At 36.5% G+C, this 22,054-nt stretch overlaps 3 protein-coding genes across 6 annotated transcripts in view; 1 reads left to right on the plus strand and 2 right to left on the minus strand.

Moving 5' to 3' along the window:
- Window positions 1-751: 751 nt before the first annotated feature.
- xrcc3 (X-ray repair complementing defective repair in Chinese hamster cells 3) lies at window positions 752-7,244 on the minus strand. Its single transcript, XM_067383617.1, has 7 exons — window positions 7,038-7,244; window positions 6,822-6,959; window positions 6,516-6,728; window positions 3,497-3,651; window positions 2,004-2,216; window positions 1,823-1,869; window positions 752-1,339 (listed from the first exon to the last, which is right to left on the minus strand). Exons 1-7 carry the CDS (start codon window positions 7,090-7,092, stop codon window positions 1,093-1,095), a joined length of 1,068 nt encoding a protein of 355 aa, XP_067239718.1. The 5' UTR covers window positions 7,093-7,244; the 3' UTR covers window positions 752-1,092.
- A 374-nt stretch (window positions 7,245-7,618) lies between these two features.
- The window catches only part of brf1b (BRF1 RNA polymerase III transcription initiation factor subunit b), an 86,353-nt gene continuing 71,917 nt past the window's right edge, over window positions 7,619-22,054 (plus strand). For 2 of the 4 annotated variants that reach the window (XM_067383613.1, XM_067383614.1), the window contains exon 1: window positions 7,840-8,606. In XM_067383613.1, the coding sequence (XP_067239714.1) occupies window positions 8,381-8,606 (226 nt within the window). In that variant the 5' untranslated portion in view covers window positions 7,840-8,380. The other 2 variants (XM_067383612.1, XM_067383610.1) reach the window with 2 other exon arrangements.
- Window positions 12,595-21,624, minus strand: LOC137018327 (uncharacterized). The gene is made up of 14 exons (XM_067382929.1): window positions 21,544-21,624; window positions 21,279-21,422; window positions 20,906-20,983; window positions 20,654-20,821; window positions 19,615-19,711; window positions 17,327-17,535; window positions 17,107-17,224; window positions 16,807-17,012; window positions 14,798-14,915; window positions 14,542-14,711; window positions 14,006-14,103; window positions 13,144-13,223; window positions 12,773-13,006; window positions 12,595-12,647 (listed from the first exon to the last, which is right to left on the minus strand). The coding sequence occupies exons 1-14, from the start codon at window positions 21,622-21,624 to the stop codon at window positions 12,595-12,597; spliced, it is 1,854 nt and encodes a 617-aa protein (XP_067239030.1).

The following is a 22,054-nucleotide window of genomic DNA, read 5'->3' on the forward strand; positions in this document are numbered from 1 at the left end:
TCAGAGGGAAATGATAGATGAATAACACTGATGTAGAAGCACCAATTCATAATTTTAAGCCTAAACTTGACATAATCTGTAAACTTGTCCCTCAAATCTGATTGGTTGATTTGAATGTTCCAGGATCAACAAAAATGTTGACCCAGGAACATGTTGAACTCAGCAATATCAGGTTATGCGATCTATTATTGGGGCAATCTCATATGCAAGATGTGGCATGTGTACACTGAGTTTTGTTGGATCTTAGCCCCCTCTGCTGGTCAAAACTCATAAAGAGTCACAGGTGACTTATAACAGGTCTCAAACGTAGAAGATATGCTGATAAAAACAAAATAGGGGATCTGAAAATGGGTACCTATTTTTTGAAAAATCTACATTTACTATCTCCATATACATTTTATAGTAATAAATTAGTCATTTCTAAATTTTAATTTTACATGGTCATATGACCCTTTTTGGCACATGGTTTGGGTTTACAACTGGGACACTTCACCTTTGTAGAAAAAGACACACACTTTTGCCTTTCTGTTTGATATGGAATAGTCTTGACTGTTAATTTCAACATGATTAATGCTATATTGAGTGTTATAGGTTGGTAAATTGATCAAGGAGTGATTGGACTCTTGACAGTTCTGAAATGGGTGAACATAACAGCCTGTTCTCTATATTAAGCAGTGATTAGCCTTTATTTAGCTTGCTTATTGCTGCATATAAAATGATAGTTCCAGTCCTTGATTATGATTGGCTGAGCTTTGACTTCTTGAGGCTTTATTGCTTTATTGTAACTGTTTATTGTATGAAAACTGTAACAACATACAGGTATACATAAGGAAAACATTTATTCAGTGTCTCAAGGGCATAATAATAATAAAATTTTAATTATTATAAAAATAGGGTTAGATTATACAAAATTGTCTGCACATAATACCTGTGAGAATTTTTATTAATAATCATGTGCATTCGTTTCAAATGGTAAAAATGTAGCCATTCCTAACAAAAACAAAAAAACATTCAAATGTGCTTTAAAAACATGTATGTCCATTAGCAGCTGTTAACTGCCATATTGTGTTGAATGTAGTCTCCGATCATTGATCATGAAGAGCTCTGTGGCTGTAGCTCGGAGTCGTTATCGGAGATCCCTCTCACTCCTTCCTCCCAGACCCCACACAGGCAGCTCGCTCGAGGGAGGTGTGGGGCAAAGACCACTTGTAATTTCCGCAGAGCACTGCTTTGGCTGTCTGATTTTACTTGTCCTGCCAATCTTGTGAGCATGAGCCTCACCATCACTTGGTTGGCCCAAGCAATGCCCAATGCAGGAAGCACCTTACTGCCCACCAGCCTGTGTACATTAAGTTATAGAAGACTTATTAGAGAGCTTCAAAAGCATAAAGTGTGATCTGTCCAGTTTTGTAATTACTAGGGATGTGCAGGACTAGTCAACATTGGAAATACAAGTTGTTAAAGGGATAGTTCACCCAAAAATGAAAATTCTGTCATTTACTCATCCTCAAGTTGTTCCAAACCTGTATGAATTTCTTTGGTCTGCTGAACACAAAACAATGTATTTTGATGAATTTGGGTAAGCAAACAGTTGTTGCATCACTGACTTCCATAGTAAGGAGAAAAATAAAATCACACATACAGGTTTTTGATTGTCCTCTCTGAGATTGTTAGACTAGTCCGTTAAAAAAATTCAGTTTAAACATTAATGAAATTACTTGTGGTGCACATCCCTAGTAAATACAACAAGTCTCCTGAAATGAGCTTAGCTGTTGTATTCTGGCCTTTTTGATGCTGGCAAAACTGACACAAACACACTCACCCATAGTCGCACCTTCCTGGATTTGGGCCTTCCACAACATCTGTAACCTAGGAAAGATAAATAGCGTACAGTGAGAGCTATTTGTGTGTTATTTAAATTTAAACTATTATGTCTATAGCGTTTACAGTGCATATTGTATAATATCTCTGATTAGGTGTTGGAAATCAGATGGAGGTCTGACCTGGTTGACGCAGACTACAGGTGCACCATATGCATGACTCAGGCGGTGGAGTGTACTGGAAAAAGCCAGCAGGTGGCGTGACCTCTGTATTGCCTCATCAGCCTGGAACTCACTGCGAAACAGAGCAGCCACAGAGTCCACCACCACTAGTCTGACCAGACCTCGCTTCAGCAGCACAGGCACACGCTGAGACACGCACACCTGCAGAGCCTCCTGCTCACATACGCACCAGCATTAAAGGGTTAGTTCACCCAAAAATTTAAATTCTTACTCACCCTCATGTCGTTCCACAACTGTAAGACCGTCGCTCATCTTCGGAACACAAATTAAGATATTTTTGATGAAATCCGAGAGGACTATGACTCGTCCATACACAGCAATATAATCACCACTTTCAAGGTCCAGAAAGGTACTAAAGATATTGTTATAACAGTCAACCTTAACGTTATGAGGAGACTAGAATACTTTTTGTGTGCAAAAACCAAACAAAAATAATGACTTTATTCAACAATTTTCCTCTTCCCTGTCACTCTGTTAAGCAGTTGGCTCAGTGAACGCATTGCAGAGCTTTTGTGTTTGCGCTGATGCAGGAGCCGGCTGATAATGAGTCTGCATTCTGATGCAGAACCTGGAAGGGCTGATTGTAAACAGCATAAGAGAATAGAGTTGTCAAAAGTACCGACTTCGGTACCTATCAGTACTGAAAATTTTAAAATGTGACGCTTTGAGCACTGTTGATCGGATTCGTAAACACCTCTGATTGGCCACTGTGTTGACGCGCTCATCGGATATGCCTGTGATTGGCTACAATGATCAACGCATGGGAGCATTTGAAAGCACACAGAACTGTTTGAATTTGAAAGCATTTTGAAAGTGGGAGTGCGAGCGATTGAAAGCAGGTGTATCTCCCATGTATCTGTGTAAGCGCTTAGTGAAGAGATTTATTGATGACTATTTACAATGTTTATACAACGTTGATCATTGAAGCCAATCACAGACATATCCCATGAGCCGTGAAAACAACGGCCAATCAGAGATGTTTACGAATCCACTCAACAGCGCTCAAAGCGTCAAATTTTTTTAATTTCAGTACCGACCAGGTACCGAAGTCGGTACTTTTGACAACTCTATAATAGAATGACACAGAAGAGAAGATATTGTTGAATTATTTTTGCACACAAAAGTATTCTCGTCACTTTATAACATTAAGGTTGAATCACTGTAGTCACATCAACCTTTTTAACAATATCTTTAATACATTTCTGGACCTTAAAAGCGGTGATTATATTGCCGTCTATGGACGAGTCATATTCCTCTCTGATTTCATCAAAAATATCTTAATTTGTGTTCCCAAGATGAACGAAGGTCTTACAGGTGTGGAATGACATGAGGGTGAGTAATAAATGACAGAAATTTCATTTTTGGGTGAACTAACCCTTTAAGACCTTTCTAATGGTTATTAACTTGTTAAGAAGAATTCTTGCCAGTCTCACCAGGTCAGCTGCATGCTCGATGTAGATGCTGTCAGTAAAATGCCGGCTGCGGATCAGAGCCGGAGGTAGATCTGGTCTGAGCCGGGACTGCTGGGTAATGAGTTGCCGCAGTCGTTTGATGGGGAAAGAGTCCTCGGTGCAAATATAAACGGCTCCTGTTAAATGACCATATAAAATGTGATTTAAAACAGCATTTCATCAGAAATGTGTCAAAACGATTACACTGCCCTCCAAAAGTTTGGAAACGCCATAGAAAAGTGGGGGTTTAGACAATATTGGCATGAATCCTTTTTAATTTGTGATAATTTTGCACTGATAAGGGATAACACAAACTACAAAAACATATTTTATTACATAAACAGTTTATACATAGAAAAAAACTGATTCATCACAATATCCACCATTAGCAGCTATCTGACCTAAACTGGGTTCTAATTGGTTCATTGTATTCTAAACTTAATTGGCAATCACTTGTTGAAGCTATTAAGGTGTGCTGACCCAAAAATCTTTTACAAACCTGGTCCAAGTTTAAACCAGTAAATCAAATCAAATCAAAGTTTATTTATAGAGCACCTTTTAAAAACAGCAGGTGTTCACCAAAGTGCTGTACAAACAATATAGAATAAACAATAGAACTAAAAAGCATAAAAATAATAATAAAATAAATAAATAAAAACTAAATGAAAGACTAATAAAAATGCAATAAATACAACAATAATTAGTAGCACACACTTAAATAGAACTCCTAACAGGTAACTCTCATTCTGTGTTGTATGCTGCCCCGTACAAATATGTTTTTAAATGTGATTTAAAAACAGCCAGTGAAGGAGCCTGCCTAATGTACAAAGGCAAATTATTCCAGAGTTTGGGGGCCGCTACTGTAAAGGCACGGTCACCTCTGCTCTTTAATTTTGCATTGGGGGATACTAAAAGCAGTTGCCCAGCAGACCTAAGTGCTCTGGATGGAGCATATGGCTTTAATAGATCAGAGAGATATTTTGGACCATGTTATTTAATGATTTAAAAACTAAAAGTAAAATCTTGAAATCAATTCTAAAATGAACGGGCAACCAATGAAGGGAAGCCAATATAGGTGTAATGTGTTCTCGTTTGCGTGTCCCCGTTAATAAACGTGCAGCTGCGTTTTGTACCCTTTGTAAACGTGTTAGAGATGCCTCACCAATACCTACATAGAGACTATTACAATAGTCCAGTCGGGATGATATAAAAGCATGGATGACCCTCTTAAAATCAGTAAAAGATACAAATGACTTGACTTTAGATAATTGCCTTAACTGATAAAAACACGATTTAACTACCAAATTAATCTGTTTTTCTAGTTTAAAGTCACCGTCCATTAAAACCCCTAGATTTTTAACAACAGGCTTCACAAAAGACTTTAAGTCACCCAGATCTACATCAGGAGTATTAATTGTACCACCAGGTCGAAATAAAATGATTTCAGTTTTATCTTCATTACACTTTAAAAAGTTGGAGGCCATCCAGGCTTTAATATCTTCAAGACATCTCAGCAAAGGTGCCACGGAATTTGCATCCTTACATTTCAAAGGCAGATAGAGTTGCAAGTCATCTGCATAACAGTGAAATGAGATGCCATGTTTCCTAAAAATGGACCCTAAAGGTAAAATATATAAAGAAAATAATATCGGTCCAAGAATGGAACCCTGAGGGACTCCACATACCGAAGATGCAGTAGAAGACACAAATTCCCCAAGACGTACAAAGAAAGTTCTTTCACCCAGATAAGATTTAAACCATTGTAGCACGGCACCCTTTATACCAACACAATGCTCAAGGCGAGAGATCAGTATATTGTGGTCTATGGTATCAAACGCAGCAGTAAGATCTAACAGCATAAGAACAGCATAGTTACCTGTGTCAGTGGCCAATAATAAATCATTGTAAACCATTTCCGTGCTGTGAAGTGATTTGAAACCAGATTGGTACAACTCTTGCAAGCCATGCAAGTCTAGATAGGCTAATAATTGATTAAAAACAACTTTTTCCAATATTTTGGAAAGAAACGGGTCTAAAATTGGCAAGAACCGATGAATCCAAGTTAGGTTCCACTATAGCGCGTTTAAAATGTAGGGGTACAACTCCATAGGTGAGACTACTATTTACAACCATCAGTATGATAGGGCCAAGGGTTTCAAAAACCTTCTTTAGGAAATCTGGGGAAATAATGTCTAAGGGACAACAAGATGGATTCATTTTATCAATGATGTCTTTTAAACAAGCAAGAGACAGTGGCTCAAACTGATTAAAAACAGAGGAGCACACAGGGAAAGAAGACACATCAGCAGAAGGGTGAACAATATTAGCTCTAACAGTCACAATCTTGTCATTAAAAAACTGCAAAAAATTTTCACATGTTTCTTTGGAAAATTCCAAACTTGTAACCAGGCATCACAGCTGGCAAAGGGGCATGTCTGACTCTTGCCATTATTATGTAATCAAAATGAAAATTATTATTGCTGGTCTTCAATGATAATGTCAAGTTACTGTAATGTATTTGCACCAAAAAATGATAAGGATTTATGCTGATATCATCCAAAACCACACTTTGCTAGGGGTGTTTCCAAACTTTTGGAGGGCAGTGTACTTTCTTCTCCTTCTACCACAGAAATCTCACAGTTGCCATTAGAGTTTCTCAAACTGTGCTCAGATTTGACAAGTTACTGAAATAAGTGTTTATTTGATGCGTTTATGAAAGCTGTAATTAAAATGGTCTTAAAAGTGGTTCTCAATCAGGGGTCTCACTAGGAGACTGATCAAGATATTCTTTATTTTATCGACCCCCATTAACATTTTTTTTTTTCTTTTAGCATTGAAGAACCAGGATTAACACAATCTTGGAAAAGCTGGATATATGAGGGCATTTTAAAAAGTGTGATTTCTATACCTGGAATTTATACCACCTGGTGATTACTATTTAAAAAAAAAATCTTAAAATGCAATTAAATATTTATTTTATTGGGTAGAAAAAAACCCTTACCTGAGTTCAGCCCTCCGTTTTCCCGTGGATACTGGACAGATAAGCAAAGCTGCAAACAAAACTGAGTTTTCCCAGCAGCACTCTCGCCTGCCAGCTCTGTTATTCCTCGTAACGGAAGACCGCCGCGCATCAGACCGTCCAGAATGGGGCAGGCAAAAGAAAGCCTGTGTCCGGGCTCCAAAACAGGACATTCTCCCTGGATCAGCTGTAGAGCTGAGAATACATTAAAATAATAGTTTAGCTTCAAAAATAGCTAAATCTCAAATGGTAACTTAGTAGACGATTGTTGTAATAAACGAAGCCCACCTGTGACCGGGCTGGACTTGCGGACAGCAGCTGCTACAGCAGAGTGAAGATGCTGAACATCCGTCTTTGACAAGCGCGTCAGTCTCTGCACATCTGGACCAGACACACGGAGGATCTCCTTCGCTGATCTAAAATTGGCTAAACAATAAAATAACATTAAACAAGAAGCGAATTCAGTTTTAGACTCAGTGTACTCGAGCGGGATTTCTTGTCAACCTTTTTTAACAGCTGCAATAACCCTTGGATTCAGCTCAAGTTGTTCCCACTCCATCACCTCCCGTGGATCTCCATTTAAACGGTGTAACCCACTAAAACGATCAGCTCACATTTTGAACGGCACACCATTTACTTCCCGGTCAACATGTCAAAAATTCTGTCAAAATCAAAGTCTCAAATCCAGTCGATGAATGATTTTATTATTTGAACCTGGCAGTGTTAATACAAGGACAGACAAGCCACTACTACAAATATAACGAAAAATACTTTATTATAGCAAGTCAGTAAGAGAAAGCGTGCAATATCGGCTAAACACCACCTCACACCTCCTTCATATTATCGCGCTTTAAGAGCGGAGTCCGCCACTGGCCCAGTCCATATCAAAATGGGGGTGTTTGGAGTGTAAACGTTTGACTATGTAGATTAACTGGGATTATAATAAAGATAAATGTATGAATAATATTTCCTAAAACACGTTTTATGTCAAAAAGCGACACATATTAGATAAATAAACTAATCAAACAACTAAACGAAGAACTGTGGCTTAGTGGCCACCCCTCTATATTCATCTATTAGAAAAGCCCATAATGTCGTCTCGCAGTTGGGTAGAAAGTCACTATTGTAATGGTGTTATTAAATCAAATTATATATTTTACCATAACTTGTAGGCATGTTGCTCAAAGAAATGAATTGTTTGCTAATTAAATAGTTTGTGAAAGCTAACAATAAACAGGACTGGAGGATACTGGTTTAAACTGTTCGTTCTTAAGTCTTTACTTCCTTTGACTGGTGAGTGGTTTGCTGCTATTGAAAGCTAGCGTTAATGGCTTATATTTATGTGCGTCTGTATAATATAAAACAAAAATAAAGCGATATTTTGGGCTGTTTGTATTATGTTTACAATAGTATCATACAGGTCTTATGCAAGCTAGCTTTTCATTTTGTAGCATATGTTCACCTACTTAAATCATATCAAAACATTAGCTTAGCAAGGATTATATATACTAGAAGAATACATTAGCGATAATGCTAATATGAAGTTAATTCTATTATATAGAAAAATAAATATGTGAACAATAACGAGGATGGGTTAAGTGAGCATTGTGTGTCACCCCGGGAAGGCTGTTGTGTAGCAGAGCGGAATATCACCGACGTTTGTAAACTGGCGACCCGAGTTCAAATCCCGGTCTCGACATAGTTTAGTTACTACTATATCGTTCATAAAATACTACATTAAGCAATTTTATTAAGTATATTATTATTATTATGCTGTCCTATTCAGAATAACAATACACTGACGCTGTAGATGATGTGTTTGTTTGCCCCTCGTTTGTTGTTCAGTAATGGTGTACATGTTGTCTTCTTCAGGTCTGAATCTTCCTGCCAGTATGAGTCGTCAGTGTAAGAACTGTGGTGGAGCAGACATCGACACAGACCCAGCCCGGGGTAGTGCAGTCTGCACAGCCTGTGGTTCGGTTCTGGAGGATAATATCATCGTATCTGAGATTCAGTTTGTGGAAAACAGCGGAGGGGTGTCTTCAGCGGTCGGCCAGTTTGTATCCGCAGATGGTAAGAAATAAAACAATAAAGAGAGATTGCTAATGAAAGACGAATGCGACACCTCGACAGCAGCGGAACTTTTATTATGCCACAGTCGCCGCTTCCGCTTCTTTCGGTCAAGAGTATGTGGGGTAACACAGCACTGTTTATCATATTAGATACATTTGACGATGTTCAAAATGATATGAAGAGTTTGGTTCCAAAACACGATAAACGCCATTTAAAAAAAAAAATTAAAAAATCAGTATTGTATCTGGTCAGTATTGAAAAGTCATTTATTAATTTTGCACAAAATACGATACCCATCGTGTTATTCTGTAATGTTTTCTCCCTTTCTTTCCAAAACGCGACAAACGCCAGTCTCCTTTTTCTGCAGAACGCGATATATCCGCTCTCAACCAATCACAGCGCACCATTCCATGCACTGTAAACATTGAAGGCTTTGTAAAAAGCCATTTTTAATACCAATGTACTCGGCAAATGTGTTTATTTAATCGTGCGGTGGCACCAGATACTCTTTAATCGGTAATAACAAATAATTTATAACATTAACAAGATGTCCCATTTAATTCATTTTGGGAGCGACGGCTGAATGTATTTTTAGTAAAATGTCTGTATATAAGATAAATATTGGCAAAGTTTAGACTCAACTTACTTTGTTGTGTATTTTCAATTTGAAAAATAACTTTTATATTGATGGATTAATTGCATTTTGAAAAAAAAAACAAAAGTCATGGATTTATTGCATTTTGGGGAAAAAATAATACGTTTTTATAATAAACTTTTTAAAATCAAAATATAGATTTGAATTTTTAATGTTTTTATAACCAAAAGATGCTATGTGAAAGTCTGAAACAGAAAATGGCGGTTTTCATCTTGCCACTTTCTTGGTAAAGAAAATGCCTTTTTACTCAAATTAATCAAAATGGAGTTATTGCGTTTTGGAACCAAACTCTTCATATGTTTCTCTCTGCATTCACTCGGCGGCTGCTGTGAAACACTTGTTACACACGGCAGTAAGCTAGATCGATTTTAGAATATATTAATAAATTCTGGGTGGCTTGCGTTGATAAATGGCATGCAATTCATTTTAAAACATTTTGTATGATGGAGAAAATGCTGCCTTACTTGGCTACTTGACAAAAGTGTTTTTCTCTGAAGCATGGTAAAAGCTCTTGTAAATTCAAGAAAAGTAGATTTAAGCAATAAGACTAAACATGTTGAGTTATATAACAATAATTCATTTTCTGTCTATAAATGCAACCAAACAGTTGTTCCCTTGTCTAATAAAACATCCGTTAAAACGTCTTTGTTGTTTCGGAAACACGGATATTGATAGGCGATTCCCAGACACATCCCATATCCTTGGTTAAAATCGGGATTTTCTCACGATTTACAAATAGTTTGAAATATTTGGGATATTTTAAGTGCTCAACTGAACAAAATATATAACACTGGCCTAGCGGGTTTTGGATATTTTACTGCAAAATCTTACATATTGTGCCTTTAATGATACAGGCTTGTATTGATTTAACTCTGATGGATGAGATTTTTTGGGGACTGGAATAACATTTGATGATTTCCAGATAATCGGTATTGTTGAGGTACAGAGTGATCAAAGAAAGATAGAATGAAGAATAGGGCGCAGTTTTTCAAGACCCACCCAGGTGCCGTATTTGATTTGCATCTAATGAGTTGAAAGTAGACATCCTGCCTGGTTAGAAGGGACCCATTATCAAACTCTTGAAAGGGCTAAGAGACCTGAAAAATCAGGTGTCCAAACGAGTATAAAAATTAAGATTAGTGGCAAATGTGGTAGGATCTAATACAGAGAGAGACTGGTTACAGGCTTAAGAGTCCCATAAGAGTCCTGACATGCTGAAAAGCCTATAATGTGGACATTGTATTAAAGGTGCCCTAGAATCAAAAATTGAATTTATATTGGCGTAGTTAAACAACAAGAGTTCAGTACATGGAAATGACATACATGGAGTTTCAAACCCCATTGCTTCCTCCTTATATAAATCTAATTTGTTTAAAAGACTTCAGGAAAACATGCGGATCTCAACATAACACCGACTGTTACGTAACAGTCGGGATCATTAATATGTACGCCCCCAATATTTGCAAATGCCAGCCCATGTTCAAGGCATTAGACAAGGAAAAGCTGTATTAACGTCTGGATCTGTGCACAGACAAGGTAAGCCAGCAAGAACAACAGCGAAAAATGGCAGATGGAGCAATAATAACTGACATGATCCATGATAGCATGATATTTTTAGTGATATTTGTAAATTGTCTTTCTAAATGTTTCATTAGCATGTTGCTAATGTACTGTTAAATGTGGTTAAAGTTACCATCGTTTCTTACTGTATTTACGGAGACATGAGAGCTGTCACCATTTTCATTTTTAAACACTTGCAGTCTGTATAATTCATAAACACAACTTCATTTTTTATAAATCTCTCCAACAGTGTAGCATTAGCCGTTAGCCATGGATCACAGCCTCAAACTCATACAGAATCAAACTTAAACATCAAAATAAATACTTTACTCACATAATTCAAAGCATGCATACAGCATGCATGACGAACATCTTGTAAAGATCCATTTGAGGGTTATATTAGCTGTGTGAACTTTGTAAATGCATTGTAATATAGTCGAGAGCTTGTGTGGCAGGGAGCACGCCATTTAAAGGGGCCGCAGCCAAAAATCAGTGTATAGTTAATGATGCCCCAAAATAGGCAGTTAAAAAAAAATTTTATTAAACTGCACTGCACTGAAACTTCACAGACACATTCAGGAGACACCTTAGACTTATATTACATCTTGCGAAAAAGCATTCTTGGGCACCTTTAAGATATAAATGTGAGATATTTTTTGAGCATGCAAATGGACTGTGGTTCAAAACCCATCTTAATCCATATTAATAGTTTTTAGTTAAGAAAAATTGCAACTAAACATGACTGTTAATGTGTAAATTTCATTTGCAAAAGCCGTTTTGACATTCTTATAGCAAATGATCTGGAGAAAGTTTGACAGGACTGGACATTACCCCTCAGTTTGAATGGGCTTGACCTTTCCACCAGGAACTGTTTTTTTGCCATGATATTAACCCAAAAAAAAAAAAAAAAAAAAAAAAAAATCTCATTGCACTTGCCCAATGGCTCAACACAACAAGAAGCAAAGTTCACAATTTGGATTCACTATTTATTTAATAGTGAAATCGTATTTTTTTTTTTTAAACAGCCTCCATGGTCATCCTAGGAAAGAATGTTTGGTTCAGCATTAAAATATTGCTTAAATTTGCTGTTGTATGATACTTCATGTTGCTTAAATGTACTATACATAATTCAGAAATGGAAAATTACCTCTTATTATTCCTTTATGAATGCTGGAACCGTAACGGCTTTTACCAGGGAAGAACAGAGTCCCTCTCAATTTGTCATATGATGGTTTTATTGTTGAAAGCTTATGATCAGAATGAAAATGTCCATCTTTGACTTTTTGCTGTTGTGTATGCATAAGTAATTTCTTTGGATTATAATCATCTTCATGCATGAAATTATGCTCGCCTGCTACAAGGCCTTCATTTTCCCATCTGTACTCTTTAAGTGGCTGAGTACTGCTTTCAGTGGCAAGTTTGCTCTTACTCTTCATGTTGAATGTGGGAAGTATATAACTCTTCAAATGTTTTTGGTCCCATTCACTTTTGCTTGCTTCGAATTTGTTAGAAATAATATTTTTTGTGTAGCGCGAAGAATCATTTGAAGGCAGATTGATAATTAGTTGATCCGAGGAATGTTGAAAACCACTGTCAGGAGTGTAATTGTCCATGTTTTCTCTCAGGTAAAGTTGGTCACTCACTTCATTGCTATTTAGATTGTAGTTTGTTGGATAACCGGTGGTATCGAGAGACTGTAAAAAGGAAGGCAAGGTTTCATTTACGATGTGCGATGCATTTTTTGATCCCTTGTAGAAAGCTGAAGCTGAATGGTTACCAATCATCACAGAATTGTCCTGATTTAGACCAATCCTTTTCATAGTTTTCTGTGGGACATCAACAAGGAATGACTTGTCCTCAAACAAGCCATTAAAAAAGTCTTGCTGCCTTGCATTTGTCATAGATGGACCAGAGTTGTGTTTGATAATCATTTGAGGGGTAAATTGCACACCAGATTCCTTGAGTTGGGAACGCCTGTATGGATATGGAATATTGTTAGCATCGTAACCATTTTCTGACATATAGGTAGGGTGTGGAAGTCCTCTTTGCAGAAATTGTGTGTCCTCCTTATCTGTTGCACAGCAGCCTCTGCCAGACTTGATCTGGCTGTAAGAAAATTTGTTCGGCCAAGGTTTAGGGTCAAAAACAGAGGCTGTGTGAGAGCTGATAAGGTTTCCTTGTTGTCCTTGTAGGTTATGTGGAGATACATAAAGAGAACACATGAAAGCAATTCTTTTGATTAATTTTCCTGTAATAGAATGTGTCAGTATTAACCTTGTTAATACTGGTTACAGACACCTGTAGTGTCTAACTTTGACTTACCAAAGCTAGGATCTTCAAACAGTCTGGATGTAAAAACCTGTTGAACAGAGTCAAGTGGATAGAAGCATCTCACAGTGACCCTGAAATATTCATGAGGAAAAAAAGAGGTGTTCAGAAACGTTTTCAAAGATTCAGTGTTATTTGGGTCATTGACAAATAAAGCTTCAAAATAAATAAATAAATAAATAAATAAATAAAATGACTGTTTTTGACTGTTTTTATGTCAGGTGGTACAACCAAATAGTTGTATGTATACTTGTAGTTGCACCACCTGACATGGAAAGTGTACCAACCTACCCATACTTGAAATTAACAGTTTTTACCAGTATTTGAGAGAGATCTACAAACCCTTTCTCTCTGCCACAAGGATCATTTGGGGTCCTTTGTATGATGCATTATCATGTTTACTGTTATTACCTTGACAATTCATAATAAAAGAGCCATGTTTGCAGTTGTGAAACCCTGACATTTGAGAATATAGAAATTGCTGGACAAAGGTTTTTCAACTATCTCAACTATCAAAACTGCTGATATTTATAAAATTTGTTTATATGAAAGGTTTCAAACCTAAAATTATGCCATAGTATTTAGTTAATTTTTTAAGACACCATTTTAAATAGTTCTCTCAGTCTGTTAATTTGTTTGGACAGTTGCACCACCTGACATTTTGGAGGTAAAGATAAAATAATATGTATTATATAAATGTACTAAACATGAATTCAAACTAAATAGGCTTTACAGAATAAAGTGATATACTTCATAAATTTATCAAATTATTTTAAAAGAAAGTAATGCACTTGGACACAAAAATATGCACGTCATGTCACCGACCCATTTAAATATTGACCAGTTAGACAAATACCTGAATTTTGATTCCCTTGTAATGGCCGTTTCCTGGTCAGTTACAGCACCTCCATCAGAAACGACCTCGTTTTCATAAACAATGTAGCTGTCACCCACCTACACGAGGATGCAGATTGCATTGGTGAATATATACACTACTGTTAAAAGGTTTTAGGTCAGTAAGTTTTTAAAGATATTAATACTTTTATTCAGCAAGGAAGGACACATCAAAAAGTGATCAAAAGGTGACAGTAAAGACATTTATAATGTTACAAAAGTTTTCCATTTCAAATGAATGCCATTGTTGCATGTTTTTTACAAAAATATTAAGCAGCACAACTGTTTTCAACATTAATAATAAGAATAAATGTTTTCTGAGCAGCAAATAAGCATATTAGAGTTTTTAAATTCTATTAATATTTCGCAATATTACTGTTTTTAACTGCATTTCTAAATGCAGCTTTGGTAAGCTTAAGATAAACATCTTACTGACCCCAAACTTTTGAACAGTTACAGTATTGTACTTATTCATAAGCATAAGCTTAGTGCATTTACCAATAATCTAGTCCCACATGTGGACACACTAAAAGAAAACATGACCCTCGTCTCATCCGTTGCCTTGGGTCTGCATCTTCTGTCTAGAAGGGTTGTGCTGCTGGGTGGTACCGTTGGCCAGGTTTTTGTAGTGGTCGCCACCACTGTCATCACTCCATCTGTGGAACACACTAGAGGAACAGAAGTTATTTTATTATTAGTTAAATGGTGCCATTTTATAGCTATTAAAACCTGTTAGCATCTAATGGTATCTTGCCTGTTAGTTCATGCGTTTGAAAGTAACAGCGCTTTGATGTTCTCTTGTGAATCTCCAGAGTCTTTGAGTCTCTTATAAGAATCTCAAAGGTGCCAACAAAGTTTCTCAATGTGATGTCCTGGAAAATCAGAAAACTAAAATGTTATAGAGTTATAAGATTCCCAACTTTATATTGTTGAAGCACTTATGCAAATTATTCAGTAAAATTATTATTTATAATTTGTTTAATTTTATATTTTATGCTTTTTTTTCTTTCTCTTTCCAGTTTTTAGAAAGAACTCCCTCCCACAAGTTGCATTTTTACACTTTAATGTCAAAACAAAGTTGGGATTTTATTTAACATTGGCTGTGTCCAAAACTTGACTTGTTGCCTCGCCGATATACTTCAAGCTAAAATTGTGTAACGTCATTTCGAACAAAATCCAGCTTGCCCAAGCAAACTTTTTCAAAAATGTTTGCTCTGGTTGGTAAACACCTTTGAACTACAGCAAATCAGCTATTCTCCTGTAGTAGATGGCTACAGTACAACATCACGAAGTAGCAGTTACAGTTGCGTATGCGCAATAGAACGCCAGAACGCTATCAGCAGCTGTTGCTTAAAGTCCTTACAGACTTTGCAGACAGAGTTTGCACATGAAAGTACTTGCTGAAACTAATTTTGGACACACTTGAGGCACTGTAACAGTTTAATGATTTATAACAAGAGAAAGAGCTTTGGTGATAACTAAGCAAATATTACTACAATAGTAATTTCTCACTAGAAATGACAAAAAAAAAAATGGAAAACATACATTTACACAAAATCTGACCACCAACCTCAACATTCAGCTGCCACCATTTTTGTTTTTTTTAGCTCAATTATCACAGAATGGAACTCACAGAAGGATTGTGGGATATCAAAGGCAGTGAAGGATACATCTGTGCTGCCTTCAAAAATATCTCAGGAGGCAGCAGGAAGTGAAGCAAATAGTGGATTTGTATGTGCCTTGATGCCTTCCTACTCTTCCTTTGAACGCATCCTCTGAAGGCAGCTTTTTTTAAGCTTTTGGACACAGCCATTGATTCTGCTGATGCACACTTACCCTATATACAATGGAAGCTTGTTTCCGGCACAGAATATAATAATTTAATTGCTACTTTTTATCTCACAATTGCGAGTTTATAACTCGCAGTCAGAATTGCGAGATATAAACTTGCAGTTGTGAGAAATAATTTCTCGCAACTGACCCTTCACCATGAGTTTGATTGACAGGCGATCTAACCAGTCATAATGAAAAATTTTGTCTGACAAAGCAGGGAGTTAGTAGATTAACGAACTTGAAAAATGGTGTGTACTCAAGGCTTTCCGTGATTGAAACAACATTCCTTATGATTTGCATTCATATTTATTTCATTCTATAAATTAACTAGAAAGAAGAGATGATCGGTTCACGAGCCGATTGAACTGAGGCACTACAGTGATCTGTCACAACACATTAAAGAGCCAAAAAAATGGCATTTGTTTACATTTCTTTAAAAATGACAAAATTAGACTTTTTCCATATCAAAAGTAACCTACTCAGTCTTGTCTGTTGCTGCGTTGTCAGTTTCCTCTTTGCACTACAATGTATTTTTCACTGCACGAGAACATGATGTGTGGCGAGATATCAGCGTGGCTTGTCAGACATAGCAACAGTAACTAAATGGGGGCAGGTCTTTGTGAACGGTCAATTGCGAGTTTACATCTCACATTTCTGGCTTTATAACTCAAAATTGCATGTTATAAACTTTTTGTGTGAGTTTATATCACACAATTCTGACTTATTTTTTATGCAGTGGCAGAAACAAGCTTTCATAATATACTTCCATTTTAAGTGCATTTAATAGATTTTGTTCCTTTATAACCCAGAATTATTTCCACATGTTATCAATAGAGCTCAAGATGTATTTAACTTATTCTAATGTTAAAAACAAAAGGAGATCTTAATCAAAATCAGTATATAATTTGAACCACAAATGCTTTTCTTTGCCTCATAAACGAAGCCCGACGTGAAGAGTGGGACCTCCAGAGTCATACTGTGACTGTCGTTCATCAGTATGTAGCCCCTCAGTCTGGATAAGTCAGATGTGAGAGCTTGATGCCCCACACAGACTTCCCAAAGTCCGGCATGCCTCGAATGATCCATCCTGAATATTATGCTCTGTGCTGTACAGAAAGCAGTGACAGCTGGAGGAACTAAATGAGAGGAAAAAAAAATAAAAAATCAGACTCAGACTCTTGGTCACTTTCATGTCATGCGATTTAAATCTATTGACTCCTAAAGACTTACAAGCATCATTAACGTGTGCCAAAACAGAGACACTGTAGAAAAATGTGTCTTTTTGTCCGATGATGTTAAGAGTGTAGTTAATCTCCACAGAGTACTGCAGAAGTCCTTCACCCAAGTACTGTTGATTAGAAAATTAGATTTTATATATTTATAATATATAATTAAATATATAATATAAATATAACACTGTGGGAATAATAAACTAAAGAAAATCCCTCACCACACGATTGACAGCTTTATCTTTAAAAGGGACCTTGATGGTCATGCCGTGGGTCCCGTTAATGTGGGGAATTTTTGTAATGAAGTAATGGTGTTGAATGGCATCTGTTACCGACAGATAGTTCTCATTCAGCTTGATTGCAATGAGCTGCACATCCGCAGCAAAATTACCAAGATACACGGTGAACATTTCTTCATGAGGCAAAGTTTCTGTTATAGAGAAGAAAATATAAATAGTTATAAAGGGTACGTTTACGCCACAACGATGACAACGTTATCAAAATGATTCACGTTCACACGGATCTGCAAAAAACGCTGTATTATGCATGCCAGACAAGTAGCACATATGCAACCTTTTACAGAGCACTCATGCCAAACACCACACTCACGCCACTAAAACACTGCTGTCGTGTAAATGAACGGCCAAAATGCGTAAAAAGTTTTTAGTTGAATATGGTATTGTGTGAATGGCCCCTTAGACAGATTAAATTTGCTATCATATACATCAAAGACACTTAAAAAAAAAAAAAGGGATAATACACATTTTTAGTTTTTTATAATAAGCATCATTTAGTTCTGTAAAAATGCAGAAAAATAATTAAAAATCAGTTTTTAATATTGGTTATCAGAAGAATAATATGCACCAGTCATAAAAACAATATCAGTCTATTGTATAACTGTATGGTAATGATCTCACCATCTACAGCGAAAAGATTCCGAGAAACTAGTGGCGTCTCCATAACTTGTAGCTGGCGATATCTGGTCTCCATTTCAGTACCATCCATAAACACATGCGAATAAATGTGCTCATAGTACAGGAAAGCCATGTAACTTTCTTTATAGACATTATTTTCCACCAAACTCTGCAACAAACAGATGAATTAATTGATTGATTTTTTTTTTTGCATAAATATACAACATTGATTAAAAGTCCAGTACATACCTTTCTGTAACCTCCTGGTGTACCAAATGGCACTGAAACATACACCACCTGGCCGTCTTCTCCCAGTATGTAGCCCATGTATTTCCTGGTGGCCTCGTCCAAGAGCTGAGCATCCACTCCCAGCTTAATGCTCTTGCTTACAAACCCAGTTGGGTCCTGCACCAGCGGGGTCATGACTTTAGGAGTTCTCCAGTGCAAAGTCACTCCATCAAATGAGCTAGGGGCTGATAAAGATGCAAGACTGAGAGGAAAGTACGGCCTATGAAAGCTTGAACGTCTATGAATGGCTGTTGTTTGCATTAAAGGTGCCATCAAACATTTTTTTTTACAATATGTAATATAAGTCTAAGGTGTCCCCTGAATGTATCTGTGAAGTTGCAGCTCAAAATACCCCATAGAGTTTTTTAATTAATTTTTTTAACTGCCTATTTTGGGGCATCATTAAATATGAGCCGATTTATGCTGTGCGGCCCCTTTAAATGCTGATGCTCCCCACCCACGGAGCTCGCGCTTTCCTTAAAAAGTGCATAAGCAAAGTTTACACAGCTAATATAACCCTCAAATGGATCTTTACAAAGTGTTCGTCATACATGCATCAGATTATGCAAGTATTGTATACTGTTATATTGTTTACATTGATTCTGAATGAATTTGAGGCTGTGCTCTGTGGCTAACGGCTAATGCTACACTATTAGAGAGATTTATAAAGAATGAAGTTGTGTTTATGAATTATACAGACTGCAAGAGTTTAAAAATGAAAATAGCGACGGCTCTCGTCTCCGTGAATACAGTAAGAAACGATGGTAACTTTAACCACATTTTACAGTACATTAGTAACATGCTAACGAAACATTTAGAAAGACAATTTACAAATATCACTAAAAATATGTTATCATGATTCGTGTCAGTTATTATTGCTCCATCTGCCATTTTTTGCCATTGTTCTTGCTTGCTTACCTAGTCTGATGATTCGGCTGTGCTGCTCCAGACATTAATACTGGCTGCCCTTGTCTAATGCCTTTCATAATGTTGGGAACATGGGCTGGCGTATGCAAATATTGGGGGCGTACACCCCGACTATTACGTAACAGTCGGTGTTATGTTGAGATTCGCCTGTTCTTTGGAAGTCTTTTAAACAAATGAGATTTATATAAGAAGGAGGAAACAATGGAGTTTGAGACTCACTGTATGTCTTTTCCATGTACTGAACTCTTGTTATTTAACTATGCCAAGATAAATTCAATTTTTCATTCGAGGGCATCTTTAAAGATATTGTATGTACATTTAATAGTTAATCAACAATCAGTTATACAACTATAATGTATCAGAAATTGAACATGAGTTACCTATCGTGCATGCCGCAGATGTGTCAAGCATCACTACCGCCCATTTACATCTGAAAAACACTGTTGCATGAATCACCTCTACAGCAATGCCGTCAATCTGAGGAAACAAGGTTGTTTCAACCTTCAACCATTAAAAATCCTGAGATATTATCATGGTAGAACCTGCACAATTAACATATAAAAGGAATAGTTCATGTAGTTCACAAACAACAAGAAAAATTATATATAAATGTATCAACCTTCTTTCACAATGCATAAGCTTATTTCTGTGAATGTGTGAGACTTGCGATTCATTGGCCCCAATAAGTAAACAACTTAAAGAATAACCAAGTGCAGGAAATGGTAAAACTATTTGTGTTACCAACCAGTTTGTTGATGACTATGACAATACATTAAAATAATATGATAAATACCAGTTGGCACTTTAACAAGCCATTTTGTACAGCTAAAAATAACAAGAAGCAAATGACACTAGAAGCCAGACACATTCAATTTACAAATGGACACATCTGCACTTACATGAAAATTAAGGTGGATGGATAGAACAACATTGTGGTCAATGCAAAAATGTAACCCCTTTGATTTTCATGTCATACTACTATTCAAAACTTTGGAGTTAGTAAGATTATTAAAGAACTAAATTTCATTCAGTAGGGATGTATTAAATTGATCAAGAGTGACTGTAAAAAAAATCCTTAAAAATGTATCAAGGTTTACACAAAAATATTAAGCTGCTGAAAATCACTAGAATGAATTTTAAAATCTATTGAAATAGAAAAGAGCTCATTTTAAATTGTAATAATATTTCACAATATTACTGTTAAATGCAGCCTTGATGAGCAAAAGAGACTTCTTTCAAAAGCATTAAAAAATCTTACCAACCAACTTTTGAAAGGTAGTGTATGTACAAAACACACCAAGACATTGTTCAAAATATCTTTTGTGTTCCACTAAATAAAGTAGGTCATATAGGTTTAGAATGACAAGAGGCTGTATAAATAATGACTGAACTATCCCTTTAAATTTTAATTTCACCTGCCTCTGTGATCGTTGAATGTGGCTGATTGTAGGCAGAGCGAAAGACCACCCTGTTTGGAGTGGAATCAACCATGTATCCCATTCGCCTGGCATCAGAGATAGACATCGCATCCAAGCGTTCCTGATTCAGAAACATTATCTTCCACTCAGAGATGGCAGATTGCTGGGCCTACAAGTGGAGATACAGAGCTAACAATGAGAAATTCAAACTGTAGAAGTTCACACCTCCCATTAATGCACCAGGATTTCTTACTAAAGCAAGAGCAGCCAGCCAGGTTTCATTAGTAGTGCGGTTATCGGATGAGCAGGGTGTATCTCTCGCCAGCGTCACCTAGTTCAGAGAAAACCAGATAATGCTGAATACAGTGGTGTACCAGTGTTATTTTTGTACCATTTATATACTATTATAGTATTTATTAATGTTTTGATTTAGCATATACGTTTTAAATTATTTTTATATTTAGCTGCGCTTTTCAGCTTTTTATTTAGCTTTATTTTATATTTCAGTTTTAGGAATTAAGTTTTTATATTCAATATATTTTATTCAAATTAACAGGAATTTTAATTAACAGTAACACTACTGCATATCACACAGGATTTATATTGCCTGCCTCATAAAGTCCTACCTCTATGTAGTTTTCTTCACAGAGGATCTCTTTGGCAGACCAGTCACCCGGCAGTGTGCAGGTCTCTGAGAGATTGAATTGATTCTCTTTCCCCGTATAGTCAGTCAAAACAACATTCAGCTTAAAAAGGAAGTAGTTGTCATTCTATAAGACATCATGCAACAGAAAACAATATTATCAAAATTACATCCATATGCAAGACTTCTAGATATGATAGTTCTAGAGCTAACCAATCATTTTTTTTTTTTTTTAACTGAAGTCTTGCCTGGTTTTCGGTGTGGCAGGAGAAATAGGAAGCCCTCAGAGACGCCCGTCCGTTCAAGTAGTTCAGCGTGTAGCCACACATGGATGCATGACCCTGACTAATTGTATGCACTCCATTTTCAACTTAAAAATATGTACTGATAATGAGGATTAAAACATATTGTGTAATAATTTGTGGTACAGATTTACATCAAGTCAGCAGCGTACCTACAGCCTCAAATCTTGGGACACGGCCTGAAAAACCCACATCAACAGACACCCAGAAATATCGATCACGACACTCGGTCTCAATGGCACCTGGAGCAATTAAAATTCATTACAGCTTTGGATTTAACAAAATGCACTATTATATATACTGAACTGGAGGTGTTCATCACAATAAACCGACCTTGTGGATCAGTGGAAACATAACTTCCATACACCTTGCACAGTTGAAAGCAAAGCAAGAGAAACCTGTGGATGTTCTGCATGTCAGTTTTGTGATTCAATATGTTTTAATTTTTGTATATTCA

Source organism: Chanodichthys erythropterus, chromosome 4 (genome assembly GCF_024489055.1).
Source record: "Chanodichthys erythropterus isolate Z2021 chromosome 4, ASM2448905v1, whole genome shotgun sequence".
In the NCBI taxonomy this organism is placed as follows: Eukaryota; Metazoa; Chordata; class Actinopteri; order Cypriniformes; family Xenocyprididae; genus Chanodichthys; species Chanodichthys erythropterus.

Bases quoted from the DNA above. Each gene is read 5' to 3' on its own strand.
- xrcc3 (XM_067383617.1), bottom strand. From the start codon at position 7,092: ATGGAGTGGGAACAACTTGAGCTGAATCCAAGGGTTATTGCAGCTGTT. The intron at 3,652-6,515 runs GTAAGGGTTTTT...GTCATTTAACAG, and splicing joins AAACGGAGGGCTGAACTCAG to GAGCCGTTTATATTTGCACC. The intron at 1,340-1,822 runs GTGAGTGTGTTT...TAATGTACACAG, and splicing joins CCAGGAAGGTGCGACTATGG to GCTGGTGGGCAGTAAGGTGC.
- LOC137018327 (XM_067382929.1), bottom strand. From the start codon at position 21,624: ATGTGTGGCTACACGCTGAACTACTTGAACGGACGGGCGTCTCTGAGG. The intron at 21,423-21,543 runs GCAAGACTTCAG...GATGTCTTATAG, and splicing joins CCTGCCACACCGAAAACCAG to AATGACAACTACTTCCTTTT. The intron at 20,984-21,278 runs GTAGGACTTTAT...TCTCTGAACTAG, and splicing joins GTGAAGAAAACTACATAGAG to GTGACGCTGGCGAGAGATAC.